Raw genomic sequence first — 24,135 nt, 5'->3', positions numbered from 1 at the left:
TCTATTACCAACCGTGTCTTCATGTTTGTTAGGATACTAATGGGGAAAATAAAGGAAATTTGGCTTTTTATTGTTTTATTTCATCGACAGTAAATGCATGATGAAGTTGCAAGTATTGTAACTATTGTAAAAGCTAAAATGCGTAAATGTAAAGGTATACGAATAATGTGAAATAATATTTATATCGTAGTAGGGTCGAAATGCATTTCAAATGCCTTCCTACACTAGGAGCGATTACGTTCACACAGTTCACATTATAGACTGCATACAGATAAAAAAAATACGTTGAATAGTTTGAACCACGTTTAAAAAACACTTAACACGACATTCTTTCGAGTTTGATAATGCGCAAAACCTTGACTTTAAAATAAAACAGCAGCGACATCTTGTGGTAAAACATGTCTATAGCAAACGTCGCGTTACTGCAAGTTGAGTCTTCTAAGTATCTAATAATCAACAAATCACTACCTTTCAACCTCAAGTTGAATCTGTACTATCAATGAACTTATTTAGACATTTGTAAAATGCCACAAAACGCAACCATAAAAATTAACAATATTTTTATGACACGTTTCGTTGTCAGTGATAGGCCTCTTAAAATGTGCCTGCTGAGCTGGTCTTTGAACAATGCACACAGACTTACAGTTTGCTATAATGAGACAAAAGCAACACCTTAGAGCAACAACATCAGATTTTTAAATTTAAAACAAAGTCAAAAGATCTCCAGACCCTTAACCAACCGTGAGGACTTTACAATGGGCTGAGCAATCATTATTTCTGATCATCTCGATGTTGTAATAAGACAGTTTTACTTGGTGCACCTTGATGCATACACTGTTTTCTCAATGCATTCCCATATTCCATGCTGATAATGACCCCATCAATACTGATAAACTCATTTAAAAGTGCTTTCATGTATGCATAGTGAAGTCCAATGTATTCCTGCTCCTATGGTATGATCCTTAGATGATAAACTTTATGGTCGTCTGCTAAACAACCCGATGTTTATCTTATCACCGTTGAATAATTGTGTAAGGTTAATACACACAGTGAGGAATGTGTGTGAGAGCATTTCAATAGACTGCCCTTAAGGCAAGGATGAGTTGAAAAGTTTATTTATATGAAGCTTTGCGTTCTATGATTATAGTTAGTGTTAGACCTTAAAGGAACAGTTCACCCAAAAATGAAAATGATGTCTCCATTCACCCAAGTTGTTCTAAATCTGTATACATTACTTAGTTCTGATCAACACAGAGAAAGATATTTGGAAGAATGTTTGTAACCAAACAGTAACATTGACTACCATCGTAGGGAAAATGACAATGCTGGTCAAAAGTGCCCCATGCAGAACTGTTTGCTACATTCTTCAAAATATATTTTTGTGTGTTTTCAACAGAACAAAGAAATTTATCAGGCAATTTTTCATACTATGGTAGTCAATGGTGGCCAAGCACTGTTTGGTTTCAAGCACTCTTCCCAAAATCTTTCTCTGTGTTCATCAGAACAAAGAAATTTATACAGATTTCGTACAACTTGAGGGTAAGTACATGAAGATATTTACACATATTTGGAACAATAATTTATACAGATGGAACAACTTGAGGGTGAGTAAATGATGACAGATTTTTATTTTTGGGTGAACTGTCCCTTTAAGGCAAAATGTTTATTGCGCCATACTTTAGTTTTAAGTCACTTTGGATAAATGTGTTTGCTAAATAAAGAAATTAAAAATATGAGTATATATTATAAGTGTTTCTGTCATTCTCTCTGTAGATTCTCTGTACCAAATTAAATTTAGTTTGCTTGTGTTGATATAAAAAGGGGAACTGGAAATTGAGTTGAGAAAATTAAACTTAGGTGGCATGTTAAGAATTACACTACAGAATAAGTCAAAACCCTCCCAAACAATAGAAATATTAGACTTTAAATATGTTTAGCGGTGACTGATATCAGCTAGGTCAGCCACATCAACCCACAGACTGAAAACATGAACATTTTCATTAATTTGTCAAATATGATAATGCAGTGATATAGACTAGTTTGTTTCAGTTTTATTGTTGTTTTATACATGTTTTGAATTTGCTTTTTTTTCATATGTTTAATTTTTTGTTAATAATTATTTTATTACTTCTTATTTGTTTATTTTTAATGTTGCTATATCAGATTAATTTATTTTAAGTTTAGTTTAACAAGGCTATAGTAACATTGTATGACACAGTAACGACGATTCGTTTAAAGAAGTGAAATAAACATATTTTTGCGTACAAAAGAAAAGCATGGTTTTATTTTTAGATCAGGTAAATATAAAACGTTCATATAAACCTCATATTTTCATGTAAACGTAATAAACTTTCATAAAGCAACACAATTCTGGTATTTTTATTATTACGGTGTGTATAAATCTGTGGGATGAAATCGCAGCTTTCCAAAGACCAGTATGTCGGTACACGATCCGGGATGCCTGAACGATCCGTCCGCGCATGCGCATAATGACGTAGTAGATAATTCTGTTTAGCGACGACACTGCACGATCTGTTCCACGCTTGAGCAACTTTGTACCGCGACTTTCACTACTGTCCACCTCTGGTCTCTTGTCACTTCTGTGCGCACACTATGCGTTGAAATACTCTGTAACGTTTCCCCAGACTTGTTTGTAGTTCTTTCTTCGTGTAAGTGCAGATAGTCTAGGCGGAAATGCATATTATGTTCCTTATTGTGTTCTGTAAACACCATTGAAGGGATTATTCCTCATTTAGATTATATAGATAGATATATTAGCCTATATATAGACCCATACTAATACAAAATGAGTCGATTTAAAGTTAACTAATATTAGCAGCTTTTAATAAAAACCGTCTTTGACAATACTACTGACCTCAGATCGAAACACAGCAAGTTAAGTAGGCCTAATGCCATGCAGCAATGAATCGCAAAGGGGAGTATGGAGGAAACTGAAGGTTTGCAGTGACAGACTCTCAAGACTCAGACTTTATTCCACATGTAACCAAAATCGTGTATGTTCATGTAACAACTCCTTTATTAGTTTTGTTATACAAAACTCTTTGATCTGCTGCCCTCTGGCCGGCGCTTTAGAGCACCAAACACCAGGCCCCGGTTGCATAAAGCACCTTAAGTTTTTCCCTTAATTATGACACTTAAGGGGTGATTTTCCTTTACCAAAGACAATAGGAGAATAACTTAAGTAAAACTTAAGGTATACTTAAGGACACACTTAAGGGAAAATTACACTTAAGGTGCTTTATGCAACCGGGCCCAGGACTTCCAGACACAGAAGCAGCTTCTTCCCCCAGGCAATCTCCCTCCTAAACAGATAACTGCTCCTTAAGAGCAATATTCCACTTCCACTACTCCTATAGTGTGCACTATAGTGCCTTATTATATCTACAGCTTATGTATACATGTATATAACACTACCTCTACTTACTAAATTATCCATTTGCACAAGTGTACATACAATCTGTTAATATGTTTATTCTACTATATACTACCCTGTACAATGTCTCTTATATGTTATTATCCCCCATTTTCTGTAAAATAGTCTTTATTTTATATATGCACAATTTAGAATCTTTTAGACTGTAAATCGTATTATATTGTATTGTCATTGTGTTGAATGTCTGTACTAGAAGCTTCCAACACCAAAGAAAATTCCTTGTGTGTGCAAGCACACTTGGCAATAAAGCTCTTCTGATTCTGATTCTTCTGATTATTTTGGATTGGCAACCACGTAAACACATCGTAATGCATAGCGTAAGATACATTTTAAAACATCAAAATAGACCCGCCATGAACTGTTAAATGAAAAACACAATGTAGCCTACAAAAATAAGCCGCCAGTTGTGCCGTCTGGCCGTCAAGTGTTTCATCGCATGCTTGATACCAATAGTGTAGGGAAACCGTGACGTTGTTTACTACGTCATTATGCGCATGCGCAGAACGGATCGTGCAGGCATCCCGGATCGTGTACCGACACGCTGTTCTCGCGGTACTGTGACGTGTGCGCACTGAAGGGGCAGATCACGTGACGTCGTCGCATGGAATACTGGGAAACAAACACAGTGGTCGGGATAAAGCTCGGCGTAAACATCGATTACTGACGCTTGCTGAAGACTTTGCAGGACAAGAAAACAACTCCTTCGTCTGAAGTAACGAGCGCGTTTCCGCAGTTTTTCATTGTTATGACTATTTACGACGAGCGATGTGACGTTTTAAACCGTACGAGCGGCTGGAGCCCGAATGATAACGTAACCGCAGTGGTCTGTGGTTATCCCTGGAGTCTGGAAAGTTAAACGTGTCTGTGATCTATAAACTAGACGCGATAAATCTGAACACGTCTGAAAATCTCTCGCAGGGGTCTGGTCGACAGGGATGTCTGGGGGGGATGTTATTCCCGATGTCATCAAGGCGGTGATTGGACGGTGGGAGATCATGGCATTCGTGAGCGACCAGCAGCTGACACGCTTGGATTTTAAGTCCTTAAAATGGTCCGATTTCGCATCGGTTCTTCCGAGATAAATTGACTATTTCAACTCCTTTTCCTCTTGCGTATTTGTTGCTTGTCGGTTTTCCCCACGCCTTTATCTAAGTGATCATCGCTTCCAGGCAACGTGGAAAGTCAAGGGTCATTATATCGGACTAGTAGTCCAGTCGGTCATATGAAGGTATAATAAACATGTGGAGCTCAGGGCCAGTGCACGGTTTACTGAAAGCCCTAAAGCACACGGCTGGTAAAGGTCAAATCCAGCTGAGCCGCTGGGTGCATCGAACCCCGGAGTCGCTGGACTGCGACAAGATTGACATCTTGATCTGCAACGTCTTTGATGAGAGAGCAAACGGTGGGAAGTCAGAGTCGGACCCCGAGAGCTTGACCGACGCCGGTGTGTCCTTCACCCCCGAATTCAGATATCCGTGTTGTATAACCACCTGTTGCTGTAAAAGCGCCCTGCTGGCCTGCATCCTGACAGCTGTGTGCTTCTCATCGGTGGCACTGGCGCGCCAGTACCTGAAGGACGCGTTATTATGGGTGGAAAGTTTGGACAGCCTTGTTGGAGCCATGCTCTTTATAGTGGGATTGATCACGGTGTCTTTTCCCTGCGGTTGGGGTTATATCGTGTTGAACGTCGCCGCGGGGTATTTGTATGGGTTCGTGTTGGGAATGGGTCTGGTGATGGTTGGGGTTTTGATCGGGACTTTCATAGCTCATGTGGTGTGTAAAAGATTACTGACGAATTGGGTTTTGAGTAAGATCGGCAGCAGTGAACAGCTCAGTGCTGTTATTCGGGTCGTGGAGGGTGGAAGTGGACTCAAAGTTGTGGCCTTAGCGAGACTCACGCCGATTCCCTTCGGTCTCCAGAACGCGGTCTTCTCGGTAAGTGTTATGACTTCGATTTTACTTCTTGAAAATGTGATATGCATAACATGTGTTCATTTATGGAAATGGGGATTGCTTTCTTGAAATTTTGTAAAAGTATTTGTAAAATATATCTCTTTTATACATTTATTTCTTACTATATTTCTGTGTGTTTTATTCGTTTTTATTACTTTTATTTTAGTGTCAGTCGATTAAAACTTTAATCTAGTTAATTGCGCGATGTGGCGAGTAATCGAATTATTCACAATTAATCGCGTAACATTTGTATTATTTTTTCAAACATAGGACACCCACCTAGACTACAATGACATGTTTTCTTTAGAAACTCTATCTGAAGTGGCATTGAAATTAAAACAATTGTTTTCATTACATTATTTTAAAATAAAACTATTCAAAAACATTTTGAAATATGTGGATTGCTTTCTTGAATTTTCTCTAAATTTACATATTTGTATGTAAAATATATCACTTTATGCATTTCTATATTATACTATACTTTTTATGTGTTTTATTTATTTTTATTACTTTATGATTTTTAGTATCAAGATTAAAACGTTCATCCAGTTAATTGCATGATGTGCCGATTAATCAAATTATTCACAATTAATCGCATAACAGTTCGGGCTGAGAAATGACCCCAAAAGATCATTTAAGATCATTATTGTGTTAGATGAGAAAAGCACTGAATTGACAATAAAAAAGTAGCTACAAGTACATTTTCTTCTTTCGAAATTGCATCTGAAGTGGTATTTAAATTTAAACAACTGTTTAAATCACATTAAATAAATCACACGTGTAATAAATCACACAACAATTAACGTGTTAAAATGTGATATACAATAGCTGACTTAATAATATGATTTGCAATACAATAATGCCATTTAAAACCAGTTTGAACTATATTACATGTACTGCTTACATGTTCTTCTTTCTTTCTGATAACTTTCTGAAGTATTAAAATCATTACGTTTTTGCAAACCATTGCAATATACATATTACAAAATATGTTGTACCTTTTGTAATTTCTATCTTTTCAAACGTACTGACCCTGAGCACAAAGGTCTCTAATTAATTTCATTAAAGCGTCTGTTAATCTTTAACATCCAGGGGCCTTTATCTAGTTTTGGAACAATAAAGTCAATCCTGCTCAGCCAGATTTAAATCAAACACAGCTGCTTTTCATGCAGGATCAGAGAGTAAAGACAGTCTCACAATACATTGTCATTTTATCTTCAGAAGCTTTGCACTGCAAAACATATAATGCTTTTTTATTAGCCAGCACAGGAGAGGAAAACTGCAACTATATTAAGAATAAGCAAAGAAAGAACAGTGATATACACTTAACTGCAGTGTCAGGTGTTCATCTTCGCATTTTATCCTTACTCAGCTTTAAATGAATTATTAATGACACAGTTGCTTTAACCTGAAGTTAAAAATGCATGGTGATATTCAGACATGTGTGTACTTGTATGTGTTTTACATCATGTTGAAGGGTAAATGTGATTTTATTATATTTAAAGTAACTACTTTAAAAGTGTATTATGTCAATAGTTTAAATCCTATTTATAGTTAAAACGCTTTTCGTTCTTTAGGAAATGTTTGGTTTGGTTATTGGTTTAACTCTAAGAACCTTTAGGCTATAGTCTGCATGCTTGGAGCATATTTGACTGTTGTTCAATGCTTGAATAATTTATTCACTGGATGATTCTAATGTTAATTTCTTCCAGCTCTTTAAAAGTTATCTTTCTGTCTTGACCTCTTGGTCCAGGTTGAATGATTTTCCCTGCTTCCACTTGACAAAACAAGTTTGTTTGGCTTATAGCGAGTGGTCGTTCATCTGTACATGAGTGTTTCTCTAAAGGTTTTGATGTGTTGAAAATTAACAGCTAGGCTAATATTGACAAACCTAGCTTTGTTTAATTTTTAAGTGTTCTTTTGTTCAGAAGTCACCTCAAGTTGAAAGCGATCTTCATAACATTAGTGCAAGGGTCATTCTCATAATTGAACGGGCTTGCTCAAGGACACAACAGTGACCGAGCATTGGGTTTACCTGTGGTTGAACCTGATAGTGTGAGTCACCTCGTTGTACAGACCAGGGGTTCTTGGTCTCAGCCTCAGATGGACCGGACCATTGGCTAAACGTCTGATGCATACGGCACACTTTTCTGGAAACACTTCAGCACATTTGAAGTCGTCATCTGATTGGTTCAATTTGACAGGATTTCCAGGAGACGGGCGTGTCGTGTTCTTTAACGGTCCGCCTGGAAACAACACAAAGCCGTCTGATCTAAGTAGTAAGCGGTCGTGTTTACAACGGTTGCTATAGGAATTCATCACGATCGACTAAACGCTTAATTCTTAAAAGTATGCGAGGTTCACGGCATAAACGTATATCATTTTGTTGCTGTTAACTTCTGACATGTTCGTGAATTTACTCCGGTATGTTACTACGGGGACATTTTCACGCCTCTAAACATGACGAAACGTGATTGGTTGCTTTACCTGTCAGTCATATGGCCTCTTATGCGGGCCTAGGCCAAAGAAAGCGGAGATAAATACGCGAGACTAAGGGGCTGTGTCCACCTAGGTAGGCGCATTTACGCGGCTGAAAACGGCAGGAGCTTGGCTGAAAACGCCCGCTGCAGGCGCAGCGTTCTGCTCAAAGTTGAGCATTTTTCAACTCGGGGCGCTCGGTCGAACGCCGGCGCTGAGCGTGAAAAAAATGTATAGCACCAGCGCAGAGCGTGGAAAAAAACTAGGGATGCACCGAAACGAAAATTCTTGGCCGAACATGTGAAACACTTGGCCGAATAATACTGAACACCGAACATGGTTTTTTGCATTTCTTCTATTTATTAAGCCATTTTTTTCACTATTGCACAAACTGAATAGTCAAAATGTGCTTTTTATAATTTGTCTTGCTTTTCAATAAAATACTATACAACTTAATATAAAATTGAGCAAAACAAAGCAAATTCAAACAAAAGATTGAGCCCTCTCCCTTCATGAATAGCCTATAATTAGGCCTATAACTGACTGCTAAAAGAATGTAATGTAAGTTACTCTGTACCCCTACAACAAAACACCCCTCTCTCTCTCTCTCTCTCTCTCTCTCTCTCTCTCTCTCTCTCTCTNTAGTTTTAAGTCACTTTGGATAAATGTGTTTGCTAAATAAAGAAATTAAAAATATGAGTATATATTATAAGTGTTTCTGTCATTCTCTCTGTAGATTCTCTGTACCAAATTAAATTTAGTTTGCTTGTGTTGATATAAAAAGGGGAACTGGAAATTGAGTTGAGAAAATTAAACTTAGGTGGCATGTTAAGAATTACACTACAGAATAAGTCAAAACCCTCCCAAACAATAGAAATATTAGACTTTAAATATGTTTAGCGGTGACTGATATCAGCTAGGTCAGCCACATCAACCCACAGACTGAAAACATGAACATTTTCATTAATTTGTCAAATATGATAATGCAGTGATATAGACTAGTTTGTTTCAGTTTTATTGTTGTTTTATACATGTTTTGAATTTGCTTTTTTTTCATATGTTTAATTTTTTGTTAATAATTATTTTATTACTTCTTATTTGTTTATTTTTAATGTTGCTATATCAGATTAATTTATTTTAAGTTTAGTTTAACAAGGCTATAGTAACATTGTATGACACAGTAACGACGATTCGTTTAAAGAAGTGAAATAAACATATTTTTGCGTACAAAAGAAAAGCATGGTTTTATTTTTAGATCAGGTAAATATAAAACGTTCATATAAACCTCATATTTTCATGTAAACGTAATAAACTTTCATAAAGCAACACAATTCTGGTATTTTTATTATTACGGTGTGTATAAATCTGTGGGATGAAATCGCAGCTTTCCATAGACCAGTATGTCGGTACACGATCCGGGATGCCTGTACGATCCGTCCGCGCATGCGCATAATGACGTAGTAGATAATTCTGTTTAGCGACGACACTGCACGATCTGTTCCACGCTTGAGCACCTTTGTACCGCGACTTTCACTACTGTCCACCTCTGGTCTCTTGTCACTTCTGTGCGCACACTATGCGTTGAAATACTCTGTAACGTTTCCCCAGACTTGTTTGTAGTTCTTTCTTCTTGTAAGTGCAGATAGTCTAGGCGGAAATGCATATTATGTTCCTTATTGTGTTCTGTAAACACCATTGAAGGGATTATTCCTCATTTAGATTATATAGATAGATATATTAGCCTATATATAGACCCATACTAATACAAAATGAGTCGATTTAAAGTTAACTAATATTAGCAGCTTTTAATAAAAACCGTCTTTGACAATACTACTGACCTCAGATCGAAACACTGCAAGTTAAGTAGGCCTAATGCCATGCAGCAATGAATCGCAAAGGGGAGTATGGAGGAAACTGAAGGTTTGCAGTGACAGACTCTCAAGACTCAGACTTTATTCCACATGTAACCAAAATCGTGTATGTTCATGTAACAACTCCTTTATTAGTTTTGTTATACAAAACTCTTTGATCTGCTGCCCTCTGGCCGGCGCTTTAGAGCACCAAACACCAGGCCCCGGTTGCATAAAGCACCTTAAGTTTTTCCCTTAATTATGACACTTAAGGGGTGATTTTCCTTTACCAAAGACAATAGGAGAATAACTTAAGTAAAACTTAAGGTATACTTAAGGACACACTTAAGGGAAAATTACACTTAAGGTGCTTTATGCAACCGGGCCCAGGACTTCCAGACACAGAAGCAGCTTCTTCCCCCAGGCAATCTCCCTCCTAAACAGATAACTGCTCCTTAAGAGCAATATTCCACTTCCACTACTCCTATAGTGTGCACTATAGTGCCTTATTATATCTACAGCTTATGTATACATGTATATAACACTACCTCTACTTACTAAATTATCCATTTGCACAAGTGTACATACAATCTGTTAATATGTTTATTCTACTATATACTACCCTGTACAATGTCTCTTATATGTTATTATCCCCCATTTTCTGTAAAATAGTCTTTATTTTATATATGCACAATTTAGAATCTTTTAGACTGTAAATCGTATTATATTGTATTGTCATTGTGTTGAATGTCTGTACTAGAAGCTTCCAACACCAATGAAAATTCCTTGTGTGTGCAAGCACACTTGGCAATAAAGCTCTTCTGATTCTGATTCTTCTGATTATTTTGGATTGGCAACCACGTAAACACATCGTAATGCATAGCGTAAGCTACATTTTAAAACATCAAAATAGACCCGCCATGAACTGTTAAATGAAAAACACAATGTAGCCTACAAAAATATGCCGCCAGTTGTGCCGTCTGGCCGTCAAGTGTTTCATCGCATGCTTGATACCTATAGTGTAGGGAAACCGTGACGTTGTTTACTACGTCATTATGCGCATGCGCAGAACGGATCGTGCAGGCATCCCGGATCGTGTACCGACACGCTGTTCTCGCGGTACTGTGACGTGTGCGCACTGAAGGGGCAGATCACGTGACGTCGTCGCATGGAATACTGGGAAACAAACACAGTGGTCGGGATAAAGCTCGGCGTAAACATCGATTACTGACGCTTGCTGAAGACTTTGCAGGACAAGAAAACAACTCCTTCGTCTGAAGTAACGAGCGCGTTTCCGCAGTTTTTCATTGTTATGACTATTTACGACGAGCGATGTGACGTTTTAAACCGTACGAGCGGCTGGAGCCCGAATGATAACGTAACCGCAGTGGTCTGTGGTTATCCCTGGAGTCTGGAAAGTTAAACGTGTCTGTGATCTATAAACTAGACGCGATAAATCTGAACACGTCTGAAAATCTCTCGCAGGGGTCTGGTCGACAGGGATGTCTGGGGGGGATGTTATTCCCGATGTCATCAAGGCGGTGATTGGACGGTGGGAGATCATGGCATTCGTGAGCGACCAGCAGCTGACACGCTTGGATTTTAAGTCCTTAAAATGGTCCGATTTCGCATCGGTTCTTCCGAGATAAATTGACTATTTCAACTCCTTTTCCTCTTGTGTATTTGTTGCTTGTCGGTTTTCCCCACGCCTTTATCTAAGTGATCATCGCTTCCAGGCAACGTGGAAAGTCAAGGGTCATTATATCGGACTAGTAGTCCAGTCGGTCATATGAAGGTATAATAAACATGTGGAGCTCAGGGCCAGTGCACGGTTTACTGAAAGCCCTAAAGCACACGGCTGGTAAAGGTCAAATCCAGCTGAGCCGCTGGGTGCATCGAACCCCGGAGTCGCTGGACTGCGACAAGATTGACATCTTGATCTGCAACGTCTTTGATGAGAGAGCAAACGGTGGGAAGTCAGAGTCGGACCCCGAGAGCTTGACCGACGCCGGTGTGTCCTTCACCCCCGAATTCAGATATCCGTGTTGTATAACCACCTGTTGCTGTAAAAGCGCCCTGCTGGCCTGCATCCTGACAGCTGTGTGCTTCTCATCGGTGGCACTGGCGCGCCAGTACCTGAAGGACGCGTTATTATGGGTGGAAAGTTTGGACAGCCTTGTTGGAGCCATGCTCTTTATAGTGGGATTGATCACGGTGTCTTTTCCCTGCGGTTGGGGTTATATCGTGTTGAACGTCGCCGCGGGGTATTTGTATGGGTTCGTGTTGGGAATGGGTCTGGTGATGGTTGGGGTTTTGATCGGGACTTTCATAGCTCATGTGGTGTGTAAAAGATTACTGACGAATTGGGTTTTGAGTAAGATCGGCAGCAGTGAACAGCTCAGTGCTGTTATTCGGGTCGTGGAGGGTGGAAGTGGACTCAAAGTTGTGGCCTTAGCGAGACTCACGCCGATTCCCTTCGGTCTCCAGAACGCGGTCTTCTCGGTAAGTGTTATGACTTCGATTTTACTTCTTGAAAATGTGATATGCATAACATGTGTTCATTTATGGAAATGGGGATTGCTTTCTTGAAATTTTGTAAAAGTATTTGTAAAATATATCTCTTTTATACATTTATTTCTTACTATATTTCTGTGTGTTTTATTCGTTTTTATTACTTTTATTTTAGTGTCAGTCGATTAAAACTTTAATCTAGTTAATTGCGCGATGTGGCGAGTAATCGAATTATTCACAATTAATCGCGTAACATTTGTATTATTTTTTCAAACATAGGACACCCACCTAGACTACAATGACATGTTTTCTTTAGAAACTCTATCTGAAGTGGCATTGAAATTAAAACAATTGTTTTCATTACATTATTTTAAAATAAAACTATTCAAAAACATTTTGAAATATGTGGATTGCTTTCTTGAATTTTCTCTAAATTTACATATTTGTATGTAAAATATATCACTTTATGCATTTCTATATTATACTATACTTTTTATGTGTTTTATTTATTTTTATTACTTTATGATTTTTAGTATCAAGATTAAAACGTTCATCCAGTTAATTGCATGATGTGCCGATTAATCAAATTATTCACAATTAATCGCATAACAGTTCGGGCTGAGAAATGACCCCCAAAAGATCATTTAAGATCATTATTGTGTTAGATGAGAAAAGCACTGAATTGACAATAAAAAAGTAGCTACAAGTACATTTTCTTCTTTCGAAATTGCATCTGAAGTGGTATTTAAATTTAAACAACTGTTTAAATCACATTAAATAAATCACACGTGTAATAAATCACACAACAATTAACGTGTTAAAATGTGATATACAATAGCTGACTTAATAATATGATTTGCAATACTATAATGCCATTTAAAACCAGTTTGAACTATATTACATGTACTGCTTACATGTTCTTCTTTCTTTCTGATAACTTTCTGTAGTATTATAATCATTACGTTTTTGCAAACCATTGCAATATACATATTACAAAATATGTTGTACCTTTTGTAATTTCTATCTTTTCAAACGTACTGACCCTGAGCACAAAGGTCTCTAATTAATTTCATTAAAGCGTCTGTTAATCTTTAACATCCAGGGGCCTTTATCTAGTTTTGGAACAATAAAGTCAATCCTGCTCAGCCAGATTTAAATCAAACACAGCTGCTTTTCATGCAGGATCAGAGAGTAAAGACAGTCTCACAATACATTGTCATTTTATCTTCAGAAGCTTTGCACTGCAAAACATATAATGCTTTTTTATTAGCCAGCACAGGAGAGGAAAACTGCAACTATATTAAGAATAAGCAATGAAAGAACAGTGATATACACTTAACTGCAGTGTCAGGTGTTCATCTTCGCATTTTATCCTTACTCAGCTTTAAATGAATTATTAATGACACAGTTGCTTTAACCTGAAGTTAAAAATGCATGGTGATATTCAGACATGTGTGTACTTGTATGTGTTTTACATCATGTTGAAGGGTAAATGTGATTTTATTATATTTAAAGTAACTACTTTAAAAGTGTATTATGTCAATAGTTTAAATCCTATTTATAGTTAAAACTCTTTTCGTTCTTTAGGAAATGTTTGGTTTGGTTATTGGTTTAACTCTTAGAACCTTTAGGCTATAGTCTGCATGCTTGGAGCATATTTGACTGTTGTTCAATGCTTGAATAATTTATTCACTGGATGATTCTAATGTTAATTTCTTCCAGCTCTTTAAAAGTTATCTTTCTGTCTTGACCTCTTGGTCCAGGTTGAATGATTTTCCCTGCTTCCACTTGACAATACAAGTTTGTTTGGCTTATAGCGAGTGGTCGTTCATCTGTACATGAGTGTTTCTCTAAAGGTTTTGATGTGTTGAAAATTAACAGCTAGGCTAATATTGACAAACCTAGCTTTGTTTAATTTTTAAGTGTTCTTTTGTTCAGAAGTCACCTCAAGTTGAAAGCGATCTTCATAACATTAGTGCAAGGGTCATTCTCATAATTGAACGGGCTTGCTCAAGGACACAACAGTGACCGAGCATTGGGTTTACCTGTGGTTGAACCTGATAGTGTGAGTCACCTCGTTGTACAGACCAGGGGTTCTTGGTAGGGATGGGCGATATTATATCGTTTGCGATATACCGGTAGAAATTCCCCACACGATAGGAATTAATCTTCCCGCGATATAAACGATAAATTCTAGTTGATGACGTATTTCTTTGTGAGACCCATTCACAGCTCATATGTGAAGTGAAAACGGGTATAGCGGAGGGCGGACGTGAAGCTGAGAAAGAGTTTGCACTAAAAGACGAGCTCTAAATCTCGTTTAGTTTGGCACTGTAGATGCATCCGAGTTAATGTTTAGTTTCACTTTCGTTTTATTTAATTCGTTTGTTAAGTATTCGTTGATAGTCATAATGCGTTACACCACAACATTTAGTTTGGCTAAAAGTATTTATTTAAACATTCGTTAGATGTTATGCGCGCGTGCGCAAATTGTTTATATGATTTCTTGCCTGTTATATACAGGATGAACGGAGCGTCCCGTGCGCAGCTCGCGCCCACATGTGCTTTCATAGCGACACAGCGCGCACAGCACTGCTGCCTGTTTACATACAGTACAAATGCGAGTTTGTATTACGTTATTTTAAATACGTTTATGAGCGTATAAAAGCATGGATTATTTAATTAGATTTCTTTTATCCGCATTTTTCTGTTCTCTTTCTGTAGCGCGAGTCATAGACAGATTCAGTGTATGTTGCTGTGAGAAGAGAAGGTTCACACAGTTCAAGAGAGAGTGATTGACAGCGTGATGCGATCGATCGTTTCCACCCAACAATAGAATATATACAGTTTTAGGTATGACATGATGTGTTTATTGAGCTTTAGTTCATTTAACTTTCTTTACTACAACCTTTTGAAGTCGAATCTCACTATTATATTTTATATTTACAAAAATACTGTAGGTATATTTTAGGAGCTGTTTGATTTGGGGTAAGTTTTACTTTTTGATAATATTTGTTTTTCTGAGGGTCTAGACTACATGCAGCTACTATCACTTGATGCAAAAAACAGCGGATGGATGGCGTTATGGATATATCGTCATTTTTATCGTTATCGCAAGAAATACCAAGGAATTATCGTGATAGAGTTTTAGGGCCATATCGCCCATCCCTAGTGTCTTGGTCTCAGCCTCAGACCCACGGACCGTTGGCTAAACGTCTGATGCATAAGGCACACTTTTCTGGAAACACTTCAGCACGTTCAGAAGTCGTCATCTGATTGGTTGAATTTCACAGGATTTCCGGGAGACGTGCGTGTCGGTTCTTTAACGGTCCGCCTGGAAACAACACGAAGCCGTCTGATCTAAGAAGTAAGCTGTTGTGTTTACAACGGTTGCTATAAGAATTCATCACGATCGACTAAACGCTTAATTCTTAAAAGTATGCGAGGTTCAGGCATAACTTATAATCATTTGTTTCTGTTAACTTTGACACGTTCGTGAATTACACGGTCTGTTACTGCGGGACATTTCCACGCCTCTAACATGATCGGCACAAAACGAAACGTGATTGGTTGCTTTACCTGTCAGTCATATGGCCTCTTGGGCGGGCCTTGGCCAAAGAAAGCGGCGATAAGTTACGCGAGACTAAGGGGCTGTGGTCCACCTAGGTAGGCGCATTTACGCGGCTGAAAACGGCAGGAGCTGTTGGCTGAAAACGCCCCTGCGAGGCGAGCGTTCGCTCAAAGTTAGCTTTTTCAACTCGGGGCGCTCGCTCGAACGCCGGCTGAGCGTGAAAAATATAGAAATAAGTGAGTCAACATCTAGGGATGCACCGAAATGAAAATTCTTGGCCGAAGCCGAACATGATTGAAACACTTGGGCCAATAATACCGAACACCGAAATGGTTTTTTGCATTTCTTCTATTTATTAAGCATTTTTTTCACTTTGCACAAACTGAATAGTCAAAATGTGCTTTTTATAATTTGTCTTGCTTTTCAATAAAATACAATACAACTTAATATAAAATTGAGCAAAACAAAGTAAATTCAAACAAAAAATTGAGCCCTCTCCCTTCATCGAATAGCCTATTAATTAGGCCTATAACTGACTGCTAAAAGAATGTAATGTAAGTTACTCTGTACCCCTACAACAAAACACCCTCTCTTCTCTCTCTCTCTCTCTCTCTCTCTCTCTCTCTCTCTCTCTCTCTATCTCTCTCTCTCTCTCTCTCTCTCTCTCAGCTTGATGGCTTTTAAAAGCGCGGCGTTTCCATAGGGACACTCCCTAAAACGCCCGGGTATCGGCCCGATACCAGCTCATGTACTCGTACTCGTAATGACACACCGCTAACAAAGACCGATACCTCACGTGACATACATAGAGCCCTATGATTTCCGCAATGCAGAAAATGCGGACGGAATCGAGGAATCCAGGCATTTTCTAACAAGAAATTAGCACTGAACAGCTAACGAAAGTGTCAGATACTGTTTATATATGTTTAAATATGCACAAGGACATTCAGTGCTTGACATTAACTGGAAAAATAGAATAATAAGAAAAAGTCTTATCTTGTTTTTTGTTTGTGTATTTCAATGTTCATTTTGTCTGATTTTAAAATATTAGTCATCTTGAGGCCCCCTTGGAAGTAAGCTGGGGCCCCATTGTGTTTTGCATTTTAATGTAATATGATTTAAAATAAAAATATCTGTAAAGTTAATGCCATCATTAAATACTGGCATTAGTTAATGCACAATGAAATAACACGAACAATCATGTTGATATTACAGAATGATATAATTACCATAAACAAATTTGTCATGTTAGCTAATGCATAAGTGATGTTAACAAATAGAACAGTATTGTGAAAGTCTTCTGCTTTGACATACTAGAGAAATTGGAGATCAAGGGTATGATGCACGTCGGTACTTAAGAGGTCACACAGGAATTATGTTTCACATACTCATAGTAAGCACGTCATATAGAAGGGCTGTATTACAATGTGCCCTGTGTTTTTTGCTGAAGAAGATTGCAGTGGGTTATATAGGTAACCCAACACAGTGCACAGGTCTGCACAGTTAGACAAAAATAATGCTGGACAGCCATTTAGAATGAGAAACCTATTTGAAGTAAGAATATGTCATTTAGTTCAAAATTCAGTTACGCAAACCTTTCATTTGTGTATTTAAAGACTAAACGTTGGGAGTGTTTTGTTTGGGGAATGTATAGTAGCAAGGATGTGTAGAAGGATGTGTAAGGATGTGTAAAAAGTGAATTCATGCATAAAAGAATGAAAAACAAACAAAAAATATGAAAAATATAATGTGTGAATAAAAAAGAAATACATATAAATGTAATAAAAGCAAACAAAAAATAAATAAATGCATGACTAAAATAAAAAATAAATAAATGCATGAATAAAAATTTCAAATGTTCATACTTTTGGATTGAGTTCTAAAACAAACAACCTTCTAAAACACGGTATGCCTGTTTTATGTTCAAAGCTTGAATGCTGAGAATGAACTGTTCACGTGTAGTGATCAGTGATCCAGCGAAGTAAAGTCAACGACTCATTCATCTTGACCAACTTCATGAGTTATCTTTTGGTTCTCTTTGACAGATCACAGATGTGTCCTTGCCAAACTATTTAGTGGCTTCCTCAGTGGGACTTCTTCCAACACAGCTGCTCAACTCCTATCTGGGCACCACCCTGCGCACAATGGAAGACGTGATTGCGGAGCAGAGCATCAGTGGATATTTTGTATTCAGTCTGCAGGTGAGATCAACAACTCCCAAGTCTTATCAGCAAGGGAAAAACGTGTAGGGTGGACCGTGTATAAAGGTCATACTCATACTTGACATTTCTTCATTTAGCTTTTATCCAAAATGATACATTTTATCAGCATGTTTTAAAAACGTGTGTTTCCTGGAAACTGAACCCAGGAGAACTACAGGAACACAGATCTATTGCAAAATCTGCTGAATATTCCTTTTTATTTATTTTAGCAGCCTTGCAATATTTTTAGATTATCGTTTAAATGCATAATAATGCAAATTTGTACAGTTTGCACTATTGATTAGAATAATTGGTATCATTTCAGGTTTTTGTCTAGTAGAATACATGTCCGTTCATTTAAAGGGGTAGTTCACCCAAAAATGAAAATTCTGTCATCATTTACACACCCTCAAATTGTTCTAATCCTGTGTAAATTGTTCTGCTGAACACAAAGAACGATATTTAGAAGAATGTTTGAAACCAAACAGTTCTGGGGCACTATTGACTTCCATAGTAGGGGACAGTCAGTGGTGCCCCAGAACTGTTCAGTTTCCCACATTCTTCAAAATATCTTCTTTTGTGTTCAGCAGAATAAAGAATTTTATACAGTTTTGAAACAACTTGATGACAGAATTTTCATTTTTGGGTGAACTGTTCCTTTAATGCAGCTCAAGGGCTTCCACGTAGCATCTTTCTCTTGTTGAAAATTCTTGTGGAATTTCTAGTAAACCATAATTATAGTGCTTTGCCAAAAAATGTGCCCATTTTACATCTGCTTTGTCTGTGTTGTGAAGATATTGCACAAGTTCGCTTTTTCATATTCCCCTGAGATTGTGAAATTACATGTTGAATGCCAGTAATGGATTTTTGACTGAAGCAGGCTTTTCGAACAGAATGACACGTTGCTTCAAAGGGATAGTTCAACCCCGAACTGAAAATCCTTTCATTTACTAATTAATTCCAAACCTATATGACTTTATTTCTTCTGCAGAACACAAAAGAAGATATTTTAAAGAACCTGACAACATCGGCCCCCATTGACAAAACCACTGAGACATTTCTCAAAATATCTTTATATACATTTCAAAAACATGACAGATTTTTTTTATTTTTGGCAGAACTATGCCTTTCAGTCTTAGATTTCATTTAAGTCACAGCATCTTAAGCCTTAACATGAATCGCTTTCTCCGTTTCTCTCACCAGATCTTCATCAGTATCGGCTTGATGTTTTACGTCGTACATCGAGCACAGGTGGAACTGAACGCCGCCATCGCCGCCTGCCAGATGGAACTGAAGACATCGTACACAAACGGCAACGCGGCCAATCACAGTGGTCCGAGCTACTGCAGCAAAAGAGCTGCGGCAGGAGGAGGAATCAACATAGTCTGACGGCTAACTTCAACATTTCTCCTTCAAGGGACACACGTCAACCACCCCCACCATCCAGTTGAGCTGCCCTGGCCTGAATGCAGAGCGGAGATGTGTCTGAAGGCAGTGATAGGTAGTCTGGGATCTCGCTGCCATCTGAGCGACTGTGGCCCTTGCCAGCTGTTGTGGTTATGATAAAGGTCGAACTGTGAATAGGCTCAAAGCTGAGGAGCTGCCCATCGGGGACTGTCAGCCTTTGATGGAAACATTGCCCAAAGATTGGGACCCTGGGCCAGTATTCTTTAATGAGTCAATGAAATTGATTGATATGAAGTTTTTGTGGTACGTTTCCTTCCTGTTTTATACTAATATAAATTATATAAAAGTTTATAGGATGTCTAAAGCATGAGTGAGTAACTTGAGGAGTGTTAGATTTGTAGTTACTTTAGATGTCGCGGAGGGCCCAACTAATATATCAGGTTATTATGCTTAAGTTTATTTTGTTCTATATATATATATATATGCTGTCATTTGGTATAGATGAACAATTATGTTCATTTTTTATACATTTCAGAAATTAACCAAGTATTGCTTGACAGATTGTTTCTTTTATAAAATGTTAGAAGAGAAAAGTCCCACCTGGATGAAATTGTGGCATTCGCCAGACAGGGTACACTTCTGCCTCTCGGCAGTTTTTTGAGGGAAGGACCTTTTCTTAGCTGGATATTTAAGAACTGAAATCTTTAGTAGTGCATGATCAGCTCGGCGGTATGAGCGTACGTGTTCAATATCTCATTCTCATATTGAGAGGACTGAAATTTATTCTGCCTTGTATGATTTAACCAAATGCTATATTATAGGGCTGTTAGCATTTTACAATATCACGTTTGTTAATTTATTCATTGTTAGCATGGTATCATTCAGAAATATTTCACACATGGGCTTCTTTAAAGGAATAGTTCGCCTTCAAAATGAAAATTCTGTCATTGTTTACAAGCCCTGTTGTCATTTCAAACCTGTATGACTGACTTTCTTCTGCAGAACACAAAAGGAGATATTTTGAAAAATGTTCGTACCAGAAAACCGTTGGTCCCCATTGACTTCTATTGTATGGACACAAAGCCAATGCAAGTCAATGGGGACCAACGGTTTTCTTTTACGGACATTTTTCAAAATATCTTCTTTTGTGTTTTGCGGAAGAAAGAAAATCACACGGGTTTAAAATGACAACAGGGCGAGTAAATGGTGACAGAATTTTCATTTTGAAGGTGAACTATTTCTTTAACAATTTTGTATATTTAAGATAAAGACTAAATGTTGAAAGTAAATATACATATTTGTGACAATGACATTATTATTATTACAATTACAAAATAGTCAACACAAGAGTCACACACTTTAATGGGTTGTTGGTGTTGTGCAAAAAATGGCTCGCAGTTTCCTAAGATCCATCGTTTTTCCTTGTTTCTCAAATGCTTAAATTCAGCACAAGCCCTCCATCACACAGATCAAATTAGACCTGGAATATTATGCCACATTTTACTTCGATGCATGATAATAACCGTCATTCCCTCCGTAGAGATTCTTCTAGTTAGAAACAAAAGACTCCTGAGCATTGAGTGACGTATTTCTGCCTATATCATTTACTACAGGGTTCTGGTAATGAGCTCGGAGCCCAGGTATCTCCTGTGCCGACAGACCTACGGAAAACATTAAATCCCTCATTGCCTAGAATTTCACATAATCCGGGTGCCTGGTTTGTTTTTGTTTTGTCTTGTCGTATGCCTCTCACTACATTCCCGCTACACTGTAGTGCTAAATGCGAATGTTGTTACGCTTTTGCAGTATAGTATTTTCTGTTAGCGGTGTGAATTCTTTTCTAATGTTTCACATACATTCTGTTGAGCAGCAGTTGTTCTCAGAAACGGAAATGTAGACTCGGTGACTTCGATCCAAGTATCGTCTGACACATCGACACTTACAGTTTGGTTTACAGCAACACTAACACATTACTGTAATCTGACAATCATAGGGTTTGTGAACATTGGCTTGTTGCTGATGTTAAAGTGATAGTTCACCCCAAAATAAAAATGTTTTCATAATTTACTCATTCTCATGTCGTTCCAAACCTGTATGAGTTTCTTCTGAAGATATTTTAAAGAACGTTGGTAACCAAACAAAACTGGCCCCCATTGGCTTCCATTGTATAAACACAAAACCACTGAGACATTTCTCAAAATATCATCTTTGTGTTCTACAGAGAAGAAAGGGTCATATACAGGTTTTGAATGACGCGAGACAGAATTTATATGTTTGGGTGAACTATCCCTTTAAATCTCACCTTTTTAGTTTGTATTTGTCTTCAGTCATAGTGATGCTGCTACTTGGACGCTAGCGTCTGAGTGAAATGCTGACAAGGGCTCGCACTAATATTGCAACTTTATTACAACGTGACATGCCATCTCGGTTTTCCTACATAGGGAGTCTGTGCAAACAGACAGGACGAGATTTTCCAACGCGTTGTTACATTTTTTTGAAAAGTGCAGATGTGCACAACTGGACACATTCCTTATCTTAAGAAACGGTTCGGTGGTTTGGATGTTTCTGGATTTCAAGAAAAGAAAATGGCCCCTCTGTTTTCTGTATTTAGCAATAAAAGCTGAACAAGCGGACTCGCTTTCTGAGTTACGCTGGAGAGATCCAACAATCCTGGTCTTGTGTTACGATGTCAATCTGCCTTGTACCTCTTGCTGCCTAAGACATTGAAACATGACACAAGCCTGCAGTGTGAACCGACTTTGAATTCCCTTAAGATGTCAATGCAAAAAATGTAAGTTATACAGATTTTAATGGTTGCGTTCACAAAAAGAGAAATAAATAACAAATTGGGGATGCATATTAGTGCTTTGTCTTATTTTTTATTTATCGAACGACAGTGAAATATGCAACAATGCAAATCTATATATGGTGGGGAGAAGGCGAACCTTAATCTGATATTACAGGCTATAACCACAGCACATTATTTAAAAAAAGATACAAATGTAATTTCAGATTAAGGCACATCAGGTACTATACTGAAACCTCCCATTTTACAAGTGCATTTTGCATTGTATTTTGTAATACAGAGAATTTTGCAAAGTGTAAATGAATATTTATCGCTGTACCATGCCTGTTCAGTGTTATTTATGAAATAAAAAATGTTTAAAATTAAGACGCTTGAGTTTTTCTATGCCTTGCTATCTATATAAATAGCACCAGTGTTTGTGTCTTAATAGGGGCGCGTCTTGTAAAACTAAAGATGCTTTGTTTGCTGATAAATGCAGTTTAGTTACAGATTTACAGTGCTATCTCACACCACAATGTTCTTCACATAGTTCCATTAGTTATCTCTGGGGTTACAGTGACATGGTACAAACTACACCATTATCTAGAAAGGCTGCAATATGAAACCTTCCATGAATAAGATCCTGGTGCTAATATAACCTTGACTGCTTGCCACTAACACTGATAAGTGGAAATGGCCTGAAAGTGCGCAGACACATGTTGCATATATGATTTGGTATATTGACTTTTCCTATTCTATTATAGAAATGAAAAAAACGATTTAAAAGCCCCACTAGTCTTCTACACTGAAACGGCACGAGCTCTCAGTTCAATGTGGTGGAGTGATGACTAGAAAGCTCTAAAATCTCTTATTTGAGAAGATCAGGAGGGTAGATCAGCTGGAGGTGTCTAAACTCAAGGTCTACCGTTAGCTTAAGGGATAGTTCGCCCAAAAATTAAAATTCGGTCATCATTTATTCACCCTCAAGTCAGTGCAGAACACAAAAGACAACATTTTGAGGACTAGTAGTAACCAGACTATACGTTTCCCCCATTAACTTCCATTGTGTGGACACAAAACCACTGAGACATTTCTCAAAATATCTCATTTTGTGTTCCGCAGAAAAAAAGAAGTCATTTACAGGTTTTAACATGAGGGTGAATAAATGATGACAGAATTTGTATTTTTTTGGTGGTATATTATCCCTGGCCCTTCAAATATGAAGTGGCAGTGACCTTTATCTGTGACAGAGGAGCAAGGAGAGAGCATGTTTGTGCTACAAGCTGTGTTTTAGAGCAGAACTCTGTGAGCCAGTCGTATGGATCCCGAGGGCAGATCTGTTCTGAAACCTTTGGCAGTTAGCAGTTTGACCTGGTTTAGATCTAGCTACTATTTACACATCTGACCGTACAAAATGTTTATTAGTCTTGGCGGTAGCGTGATTTTCAAGGTTGTCTTGTGCCCCAGATAGCAAACTGACATTGATTCAACATAAATTGTTGGTCACAGGGTCCATCACAAATTTGTTTGCTCGAGTGAGACTGCGATTTTATAGTGCAGAGTGTACATGACTTTACTGTGTTTTACAACAAATGGCAAACTAAATGGTCTATTTTTAGCAGTGCCTGCAAGGCAATATGTTATTTTTAATTTCTAATATAAATATTGGTATCTGTGTGTGGCAAATACACAAATGCAAATGCTTGTTGCTACGCAAGCTGTGCTTTACACATTGCTGTATCAAAGCCCATTTATGCCATATAATTTATTTTAAATCATACTCTTAAAAGGCGAAATTCTGAGATAAAGTTATAATATAAAATAAAAAGTCAGAATTATGGAAAATTAAGTCATAATTATGAAATAAAAAGTTTAAATAATGAGATAAAAAGTCAAAATTATGAGAAACAGTCATAATTATGAGA

General features: G+C 37.7%; 2 protein-coding genes across 2 annotated transcripts; both read left to right on the top strand.

Annotated features, from left to right (window-relative positions):
* The first annotated feature begins 4,048 nt into the window (after nt 1-4,048).
* On the top strand, nt 4,049-5,712 carry LOC130567178 (transmembrane protein 64-like). The gene has a single exon (XM_057355126.1). It carries the CDS (start codon nt 4,694-4,696, stop codon nt 5,474-5,476), a length of 783 nt encoding a protein of 260 aa, XP_057211109.1. The 5' UTR covers nt 4,049-4,693; the 3' UTR covers nt 5,477-5,712.
* A 5,188-nt stretch (nt 5,713-10,900) lies between these two features.
* On the top strand, nt 10,901-24,065 carry LOC130567317 (transmembrane protein 64-like). Its single transcript, XM_057355327.1, has 3 exons — nt 10,901-12,237; nt 17,863-18,018; nt 19,222-24,065. Exons 1-3 carry the CDS (start codon nt 11,542-11,544, stop codon nt 19,405-19,407), a joined length of 1,038 nt encoding a protein of 345 aa, XP_057211310.1. The 5' UTR covers nt 10,901-11,541; the 3' UTR covers nt 19,408-24,065.
* Nucleotides 24,066-24,135: the final 70 nt, after the last annotated feature.

Source organism: Triplophysa rosa, linkage group LG16 (genome assembly GCF_024868665.1).
Source record: "Triplophysa rosa linkage group LG16, Trosa_1v2, whole genome shotgun sequence".
In the NCBI taxonomy this organism is placed as follows: Eukaryota; Metazoa; Chordata; class Actinopteri; order Cypriniformes; family Nemacheilidae; genus Triplophysa; species Triplophysa rosa.
This window is presented reverse-complemented; position numbering and strand designations above follow the sequence as displayed.

What these genes read in the sequence shown, in the direction of transcription:
- LOC130567317 (XM_057355327.1), top strand. Translation starts at nt 11,542, where the DNA reads ATGTGGAGCTCAGGGCCAGTGCACGGTTTACTGAAAGCCCTAAAGCAC. An exon ending in TCCAGAACGCGGTCTTCTCG is followed by an intron (nt 12,238 to 17,862) that starts GTAAGTGTTATG and finishes TCTCTTTGACAG; the next exon opens with ATCACAGATGTGTCCTTGCC. An exon ending in ATTTTGTATTCAGTCTGCAG is followed by an intron (nt 18,019 to 19,221) that starts GTGAGATCAACA and finishes TTCTCTCACCAG; the next exon opens with ATCTTCATCAGTATCGGCTT.
- LOC130567178 (XM_057355126.1), top strand. Translation starts at nt 4,694, where the DNA reads ATGTGGAGCTCAGGGCCAGTGCACGGTTTACTGAAAGCCCTAAAGCAC.